Genomic DNA, 10448 nt, shown 5'->3' with positions numbered 1-10448 from the left:
GAGTTAAATGTGATTATTCATGCCAAGCCTGTGGTGTACATCTGAGTTTGCCGTGGCTTTCACTGCCAGAAACCACATTGACTCTAAAGTGTCACTACAGTTAAACAGCCTAAACAACAGTGAACAATGACATCATTTCTGATCAAAGTTCGCATACATGGTGAATTAAAACAAAGAGAAAAGGATCTTTTTTAATCTTGTTACATCAGAAAACAATCTTTTTGTACATCAATTGAAACCAAATTTGAACTGTGAAAAGAGCAGATAATGAAAAAAGAAGTCATTTGACATCCATTCGTTTTACATTCATTTTTAAGCTAATAGAAAAACCTTAAAGAACCTTAAGAAAGTTATGAAGATAAATCGGCTCAACTCGGTGAGTTGTTAAGGGGGGGGGGTTAAACCACACATCGGGTCAGTTGGATGGGAACCTCTCTTTGGCCTTGATGAGGCTCTTGACCCACTGCACAGATGGGTCGGCACACATCTGAGCACCATTCTTCATCGTAAAGCTGAAACAGAGGCGGAGATTGTTAAGGCAGGGTTCAGTGTCTTTATTTTGAAATGGACAGTGTGGTGTTTTTTATTTCCAATACATGTATCAACATTTCAACTTAAATTGTGCATTTTTTTACCATTTGTTGTTTACATGTAAATCTACGTTCACACTTACATGCTTGTACGTACAGTGTGTTTGTGTTTGCTTACATTTCTGTGTGTCTACACGTTATTCTTCTTGTGTATTTGTTCTCGGCACTGTGCATGCATGTAGCTACTAAGCCCCTGAGGTCATTTGTTTTGTGTATTTTAACATACAAGGTCAACATAGGGTGATTTTGAATTTGATTTGGAACTTGTAAAGTTGAAGTTTTAAAACAGGAATAAGACACTCACAAGACACCCTCCATGGAACACCGCTTGTCTGTGTATTCGTAGCTCAGCACCTTGTCTTTACGCAGCCTTGAAGAGACAAACTGAAAACAGCACTCATTTGGCCCAAAGCTGCCTGGGAAACCAAAAAATGAAAAAAAATAAAAAATGACATCAATATGCAAAACCATTACAGTGGTGCTCAAAAGTTTACATACACATGCTTAAGTTGACTAAAAAAGAGGAATAAAAAAATCATGTTTTGGAAATTATTTTAATACCTAAATTAAAAATGAGGTAAAATCAACCTTTAAGGACACAATTTTCTTTGTGAATGAATACAAGTATGTAAATACATAAATGTTCTTATTTAAAATACAGGGGTCATAGTATACATACCCCTATGTTAATCCCATAGAGGCAGGCAGATTTATTATTAAAGGCCAGTTATTTCCTGGATTCAGGATATTATGCATCTGATAAAGTTCCCTTGGCCTTTAGAATTAAAATAGCCCCACATCATCCATACTCTTCACCATGCTTAGAGATAGGCATGGTTTTATTTCAGTTAGACTAATACCTGGTTTGATTTGCATTGAGAGATGATTTATAGAAAGGATCCCATGCCTATCTCTAAGCATGGTGAAGAGTATGTGAGGAGTGGGGCTATTTTAATTCTAAAGGCCAAGGGAACTTTATCAGGATGATAATATCCTGAATCCAGGAAATAACTGGCCTTTAATAATAAAAATCTGCCTGCCTCTATGGGAATTTAACAAAGGTGTATGTATATTTAGCCCCTGTATTAAATAAGAACATTTATTATTTACAATACGTTATTCATTCACCAAGAAAATTGGTGTCCTTAAAGGTGGATTTACCTCATTTTTAATTTAGGTATTAAAATAAATTTCCAAAACATGATTTTTTGATTCACTCTTTTTAGTCAACTTAAGCATGTGTATGTAAACTTTTGAGCACCACTGTATATCGACATAAAATGTGCACATTTACCCTAAAAACAACAATGCAGCTGCAACCTGCTGAGCAAGGCTGGCATTTTTATTCTGATATGATTCCACATTTTGCTAAGCAACAAAAACAGTTAAATAATGTAAATGTTCTTAACTTATAACTTATAGAAAGCTCATTAATTTATATGAAGCTACTGCATTTGTCATCACATCTGTTTATTTGTTAAAGCGTTAAAGTGACTGTTGACTTTCCGCTTCAAACGCTCCAAAATGAGTGTAAACCTTATTAGGCTGACTTAACTCCGTAGCATTCGTTTGTTTTAATCTCTTTTTAAATTGTGGAACTGTATCATTAATTATTTTGACCTGTTATCAGATAAGATAACACTGAATTGGTCCTTAAGAGAGATATTACTGTAAGAAATTATTACAGTGACCTAAGGATAGATTTGACAGCTTACCTTGATGTGCCAGGACAGCAAGAGATGAGAGAAGTAAGGCACAGGTCACCAGAATGACGGGGTTCTTCATCATCATCATCATCATCATCATCAGCTTGATTGGCTTCAGTGTTTTATCTTGTTGTCTCAAAGGTGTCTGTCTCCTTTCTGTTCGCTTAACTCATGGCCCCTCACTTTTATTATGCTGCGTATGTTTGTGTGTGTGTGTGTGTGTGTGTGTGTGTGTGTGTGTGTGTGTGTTCCATTACACAATGAAAGACCATAACTTGAAACTACCCAATAAGCAAACAAATTGCAGTCATGTGGTCAACACTTCTCAGTAAAAAGGGAGACTGGGGGAAGAAGAGTGAGGGGCGGAGGACAGAGGACGTTGTGGGTGAGAGCAGATTCTCAGAATCTATGAAATAGAAAACATATCCCTACCTCAGCAATTGTGTGTGTGTGTGTGTGTGTGTGTGTGTGTGTGTGTGTGTGTTTGCAGATGCACTGTGGTTTGAAGCTCCTCTCCGTCTTGCTGGTTTATGTGGTTTTTTTAAAGGATATGGTTTAAAATTACCAAACGTGATAAATTAAATATCATCTTTAATCTAAGTAATGGGTTTAAATATATAAGATAACATAGATAAAAAGACAATAAGGTCTATTTCAAGAAGCAGTTCAAATCTGTCACTCTTCTGAAAACGCACAGTAACCTGTACATAGAGCCGATTAGGAACTAATCTTTTATTATTATAGTTTGATTTTGAAATGTACTTTGCACTCATTAAAACTAAATAACCGTACAATAGTCTGACCACAACAAGTAAATGTTGTGCTCCTTGACTTTTTATGCAGACGGTTGCTTATTTACTGTAGGAAAACGTTTTTTGGACATAAAAAAAATAAAAAATCTATCACGCATGTAATGAAACTTTTAGGTCGCAAATTGATTGAGATAGGTATATTTTTCTAAAAGATCTTATATGAATGTCATATATATTTTGTGTAGCCTATTAAAAGATCATCTTAGAGATTTCTGACATTCGCAATATAACAGGAAATGAAGGGACAAAGGTGGAACAAGAAGTGGTCTATTTCAAATACTTTCTCTCAACCACACACCATGACACAGCCTACACAACTTAGCGCTCAGTAGGTCAATATCAAGTGAAACATTTAACACGAGAGAAGATCAAAGATAGTTCAAAAATGCCTTCCTGAATGTCATGCCGGCTTATTCTGAACCAGTCACTTCACATCTAATTTGTATACCTAATATTTGAGTTATCGGCTGAATGTTTAGTGATTATGTGTCCAAATCATTTCAAACTGAGCCATAGTGATCTGACTGGTTAGCGCAGTACATTACATTTTTGTTGCTTTAATTGTATGGAACAGTTAGTATTTGTCATTCTGTCTTGCAGTGTGCATTTAAATACACAAAAAAGAATATACGTAACATGTTATTTCTGCTACCACAATATAAAAATGTATATTTTCTTCTGGTTATGAGTCATTGGTTATAGATGCACAGCTACAGACATACAGATCTATAAAACAGACAGACACACAAACGTGAAATAGCAGAGGCTGCTGCTGCAGAAATCCACCCTCTGCTAACTCAAACTGCAACCTGTGGTCTGTTACAGAGGAAGGGGTTTGCAACAAGAATGCACTGACATGGACGTGTGAAAATCAATAGTAAAATATCTATCTATATGATTTAGACATGGTTTAACGTATAAATGCTTTATTAAAACTGTACATTTCAGGAAAAGATCGACAAGTGAGAATGTGTGATCAAACGTTTGACATGACTAGATAACAGCCTAAGATAACCTCTTGGTGTATCTGGTCTGCATCTGTTGGCTACATTGATGGCAGTAGTGCTGAAAATATAAAATTATGAGTTATATAAATTGGTTATACAAAGCACTCTATGGCTCCGGAAGGATCGGCGCAAACACTAGGAAATTTGCTCAAATGACATCACTTGACTAACCCGACGCTGGGTTAGGAAAGTTTGAAATGGAAAGTCTGCCTTACACATTGGGGTGCTGCGGGTGAGAAGAGTAGAGTTTTACTTCCCCGCATGACAAATCAAGGCTCATGGCAAATTAGCTGATCTTAGCTTCTTACCTTTGCAAAACTCCATCCACATATACATCAGGAATTGGCAAATGAAATTAGCTTATGTTATAGCAAAAGGTCATTTATACGTACCTAACATGTAACATGTTAGTAAACACAACGAAATACAAAGCAAATGAGATGAATGTATTAATTAATGAGCTTAGGAGTGGTATCAATCTTCTCATCTATAAACTCTCCGCCAGAAAGCAGACAAACCTTACGATCAAACGTAAGCAAGACACATAGACTTATTCAGAGAAAAGCAATGAAAACAAAGTGATTGTATTGCGTAAGTAAAACTAGAATCTGGAGAAAGACAAAAAACATCCAGCTTGATGGTAAATGTAGGTTAGATGGTAATATTACATGTTTTACAGATCAAGAATAGACCATGTAGGTTTAAACTTTTAACAATTAGAAAAAGTTCCTTTTTTAATTAGTTGTTTCACAAACCAAAAATCAAGATGCCAGTGGGCTGAGACTGGTAACTGGAAGTGGGCTATGTGCTGAGAAGTGTTCCACTGTACCTGCCTGCAAGTCTAACCACAGCATGCAGTGAAAACCCCCCTCACCCAGGGTCACACGCTCCCTAACAGGCCCGCTCCACCAAGCAAAAGAAAATGAGGAAACAATGGACTGTTTGTTTATAGCACTTTTTTAGTCTTACTCAAGCGATTTTACATAGTACAGAAACCATTCACACACAGTGGCTGAGGCTGCCGTACAAGATGCCATCTGCTCATCAGATAAAGACTTACACACACATTTACACACCGATGGGGTGGCATCGGGCATCTCAGGGTTCAGCGTCTTGCCCAATGACACTTTGACATGGGACTGCAGGGGTGGGGATTGAACCACCTACCTTACAATTGGCAGGTGACCCCTCTACCACTGATCCACAGCCGCCCAGTCTACAACAGGAATTACCAGTTGGTTCATATACAACATCAACATGACGAATAAAGCTAACATTGCATGTAATTGAATGAATTCAAATGTGTCCTGTCTGTTAATACTGTCACAGGTCCAAGCCATTTTTTTTTTAATATTTGGTTTGACTGGTCTCCTTGTGTAATAATGCCTGTATCAGCTCAACCCTGTGATGCCCAATCAGTTATGTTCCTTATTTCTTTCAGGAGAACCTGGGCTATCGGGACGTGTACTATGGTGTAGGGATGTCACTAGGGGTGGGAACGTCTGGGCACCTCACAATTCAGAGGCCAACGATTCGATTCTAAACCGAGTATTAATTTTAATTAATTGATTAAATTAATTTTTTTCTGTACATTTCCATGCGGGATTTAAAAAATACATACATATAAATTTGAGTTTAACACAAGTTTTCATTAATTTGTTTTGTCTACTGGGAGTTTTTATTTTGTAGTCAGACCATGCTTCAGCCCTAAACATGCTTGTGAAAGTTGCCTTCTCTCACAGTAATCTTCCATGTCAGAAGCTCAGTCATGTTTAAAGGTGGAGAATTGGCTTCTTAGAATAGAAAACATAAGGTGGTCAGATGCCCTACAGCCTTTATTGTTTTGCCTAATTATTTTATGCATGTTTTATTAGATTATCTATGTGTAAAACAAAACTTATATTTTTTTTCTTTTGGCCATTTTGTGTGTTTTTTCTGCACTAAACTCTAAGTTGTTGTCCATTGTCCCATCCTCTTTCAGTCACTCTGTTTTGTGTTTTCTGATTTGTACTGGAAACACACACACACACACACACACACACACACACACACACACACACACACACACACACAAACACACACGAACAAACCCTAGACACATTCCCCACCCCTTGCTAGGCTTTTCTAAGAAACTTTTTTCACAGCAGACATTTTGACTTGTCATAACAGCACAGCTGAAATTGATAACCTCAACGATGGCTCAATTCCATCAAGTGTCCCAGTAAGCTGTTTCAGTGAGTCAGCATGCCCAAAACCAGGGCCTCTTCTAAGTGGAATGCAGCCATCATTATTTGGTTTGGAATACACCTGTGCTTTTCCTACTATGACATGTCAACATTAAAATGGTCTATTGGCTGACTAATAGTTAGCAAAACAGTTCACAGTTAACATTTAGTTGACAAAACTAAATGTGATATGTTGATGCACCAATCAGTTAGCGCCATCTTGGATTCCCCAACAGAGTGGAGGATCAACTAGCTAGGCCTTTTATGATTTTCATACAGAATGATTATGGATGTATTTAGAGACTCCAAAAAGTCACTGTAGTCACGGTCGCAATACTAAACTTCTGGAAGGACTACAAAGACACCAAACTTATTCCTGGAAAGCTGGAGCTAATGGCTAGCAAAGCTACAAACAGATGTGACGCTGGGTCAAAAGGTCGTAGAGCAAAACGGAGATTTGTGAGTGGATTTTTGGATTGATAATGTTAATGTTATTCATGTTGAAAAGACACAAAGTGAATTCCACGATGGATTAAAAAAAGCTTCTGGATGGTCTACAATTGTTAGAGGACCTCATTAAAATGCATTTATCTGCTTCTATACATAATAAGTAAGTCTTTACACCTGTGTTGCTCTGGAGATATTTAATAGTTCATTGTACCACGTTGTTTTGTCGTACACGACAGAGTCGTTTGAAAGGAAATACAAAGAACAGAACCTGAAGTGCAGTAGAGTTTGGAGCATGAAGCCTGACATGTTACAGGAAATGAGTGACCACTGGGTGGCAGCAGAGACATGTGGAGAGTAGAGGGAATGGAAGAGGAATTTAGTCTTTGCTGTTTCACTTTTATTTAATTGATCCACAGCTTATTGATGACATTTGTGTATTAGCATTATTTTTGTTTGTGTATTTGTATTGAGTTTAACACCAGAGAGGCCAATAGACAAGGCTGATCTGATATACAGAACTGGCGTCTTGGATACATTTAAATGCTCAGATATTTTAACTTGGGGTGTGTCATCAAATATGGATTCTACAACAATAGCGTGTGATTTTATTTCTTTGTTAGTAATGAAGAGCAATAACTGAGTCTGAAAGTGCTCTTGTAATTTAAAAAACAACAAAAAAAACCTGCCAGGCTTTTATTACCAGTGTTAATATTTCAACTTTCTAAGAATACATCCTGTCTGTGTGTTTAAAGAGGAGAATGTTTAGCAAACAATAACCACCGTCTCCTCTCTGCACATCCTCTCCTCTTCCTGGCCCTTGACCAGTTCACACAACAGACGCTCATTCATCAAGTGATACAGTGTTCCCTCCGTTTTCAGTCAGCGTGCTGGCTCTCCAGGATGACTTACCCCGCCTGCCGGAAAAATGCTCAGCCCTTACTCAAACAGACAACAGAGCAAAATAAGACAAATAAAGCACACCATGTTCATATCAGGCTATAAAAGAGGTTGATAAATGCAGAATTAAACTACAAGTGGAGCAGGAAGTGATGGTGGGAAATGACCTTTGGCTTTGAGAATGAGCTTGACAGTAAGAGCTTGATTTAAAAAAATCAAAAAAAAAAAAATCAAAAAAAAAATCCTCATTGACCAATTCCTCTGTAATAAAGTGGACACTTTCTCAAATGTTGGATAAAACTGTAAAAATAAAACTTGCCGTTCTATAAAAACCATCAAGTGTAGAGAACTCCAGAGCGCTGTGCAGGTAGGTCTGGCAATGCACGACTAGTAACTTTGTAGTTGGATGTACTTCAGTGCAGTTTTGCGCCCTAATCTACTAAAAGGAGTATTGTAGTATTGTATTTCTGTTAAGTTGTTAGACTCACAAGAAAGCAATTAAAACAAGAATGGTCAAAATTGAATCATCAGAGGTCAAAATATCAAAATATCCTAACTTTTAGTCCATAGTATGACTAAAGCTCCAAAAACTCTGGATGCCACATTCCCAAAATGCAACTTGATAGCATATTTGATTATTAAACCCTCCTTGCCTGGTAATATCCATGTTTTAAATGCTGCAAATCCAAAGGCTTTCTGTCAACAATGTGTAAACTGGACTTAATGTGCAAAATCGGTTAAAGGTCCCCTTTAAGTGACAGATTATTGATTTAAGATGTACTCAAAATGGTACCTTGAACGTACTGTTCTCATAATAATTGGTAAGAATAACAGCGATGACTGATTATGGTCCAAGCCTGAATAAAGGAGTTGTCTACAGCCTGTCTGGTGCCTGCTCTTCCTACTAAACATACTGTTCCTTGATAACCTATCAGAGAATTCCTCATTCAGACAGCTCTTGTTGAAAGCTCCTGTTCCTGCATCTAGGCAGTATGCAGACATACAAGCGCACAGGAAAATCAACACATTTGGCATAAACTGAAGAAAAGGGAGTTCAAAATACTTTTTATAAATGCATTAACTGACTGAGGGTTAAAAGACATAAAACAGAAATGACCTCCTCTATGGCCTCTGTTTTAGCCAGGCATAGGGTTAAGGAGCAACCACCAGAACTAATTAGAGTTTGGTCCTCATGAACTGCTGCTGTGCAGAATGTAGTTAGGATGTTGCACATGTGGCTCCAGTCGTTTAGCAATGGAAAAAAACGGTATTGAAAAGTTTCTTACTGGTGTTTGATGCCAGTGTTTTTACCTAGTGTGTTCTGAGGGACGGTGTGTGTTGTCTTAGGGAAGATTGTTCACAGTGTTTCACTGCACTGAGCCTTTTTTGAGACATGTGAAGTGTTGCTTGAAATGAGTTTTTCAGGTAATGTGATCTGTTGGGCTTAGGTGTCTGTTGGTAGTGCAGACTGTGGTTAGAGTTTTACACATGTGGCTTCAGTTGTGACCACTGTTGCAATCCAACATGACATCGTGACTTTGCATAAACTTACATGCTGACTTTCTTAAGCAAAGTGGTGTGCTATCTGTACACATGTTGGGCTATCCGCAGGTATGTCTGTGCTGTATACAGTGGGTGTAAACATACATGCCACTTGCCGTGTTGTCGCAAGCAGAAAGTTGGGTTCAAGAAACATGACACGCATGTTGGGTTTAGGAAAAGAAGAACAGGGTTGGTTTTAGTAAATAAAGAAACCAACGGTTTAGTTTAGGAAACGTGACACGTGGGACATCGTCACTGGTCACCTTGGTAACAGTCCTATGTTTTAACCATCCACCAACGACTAATGCGGATTTTCATACTACTCGCTACGGCGTAAATTCACACTGTATTGCAAGTTATTGTAAGCCAATAGAGGCCAAACGGCATTGATAAACACGCGTATGCATCTTGATAGCACACACAAGTCCACTTTTTACATACTGTACTGTCCGGGGCGTCCGGGGGGGCGGTTATAAATTCATGAAAACGTCCGTTTTTTTCACTGTTTTTCATGGGACCATCAAGTGTGTACTTAAATTGACTGGCGCTTTGCACACAATACTACAGTACTTTGTTGCGTGACGTAATTCACAAGAAGCTGCCTTGCAGGCGGCTCTGCAACACACAGGGAGCAGATCAGACATGGGACACATACAGGGAGCAGATCAGACAGGGGGCACATACAGGGAGCAGATCAGACATAGTGAGACTACAGGTATCAGATCCAGACAGGGGGCACATACCAGGGAGCAGGGAGCAGATCAGACAGGGGGCACATACAGGGAGCAGATCAGACAGAGGGCCACATACACGGAGCAGATCAGACAGGGGGCCACATACAGGGAGCAGATCAGAAAGGGGACACATACAGGGAGCAGATCAGACAGGGGACACATACAGGGAGCAGATCAGACGGGGCACATACAGGGAGCAGATCAGACAGGGGGCACATACAGGGAGCAGATCAGACAGAGGGACACATACAGGGAGCAGATCAGACAGTCAAGTAGATCAGATAGCGGAGCACCATTGCACAGGAAATGCAGAAAATAAACTTTCCACGCACCACCCAGGTCGGGACAAGTGGGAGGCGGAGTGCACCGCGTGCAAAGCTAGAACATATGTTTCAGTGTCTAATAAAGGTGGTGGAGATCTGAAAGCTTACATGGACACCGTAAAACCTTATCTTATTACATTGAAAAGGTTTTAAGAGATATTT

At 38.7% G+C, this 10448-nt stretch overlaps 1 protein-coding gene across 1 annotated transcript in view; it reads right to left on the bottom strand.

The window, feature by feature from the left end:
• Positions 1-2541, bottom strand: part of LOC116706648 (C-C motif chemokine 4-like) — a 3011-nt gene extending 470 nt beyond the window's left edge. The window contains exons 1-3 of the mRNA XM_032543585.1: positions 2306-2541; positions 895-1006; positions 1-512 (exon numbers count right to left, since the gene is read on the bottom strand). The exon at positions 1-512 is cut by the window's left edge and continues 470 nt beyond it. Of these exons, the coding sequence (XP_032399476.1) occupies positions 416-512; positions 895-1006; positions 2306-2396 (300 nt within the window). The 5' untranslated portion in view covers positions 2397-2541 and the 3' untranslated portion in view covers positions 1-415. The remainder of the gene's footprint in view (positions 513-894; positions 1007-2305) is intronic.
• Positions 2542-10448: the final 7907 nt, after the last annotated feature.

This window comes from Etheostoma spectabile, chromosome 18 (assembly GCF_008692095.1).
Source record: "Etheostoma spectabile isolate EspeVRDwgs_2016 chromosome 18, UIUC_Espe_1.0, whole genome shotgun sequence".
Lineage (NCBI taxonomy): Eukaryota > Metazoa > Chordata > Actinopteri > Perciformes > Percidae > Etheostoma > Etheostoma spectabile.
Note: the sequence above shows the minus strand (reverse complement) of the source record. Positions and strands in the feature narration are given on the sequence as shown.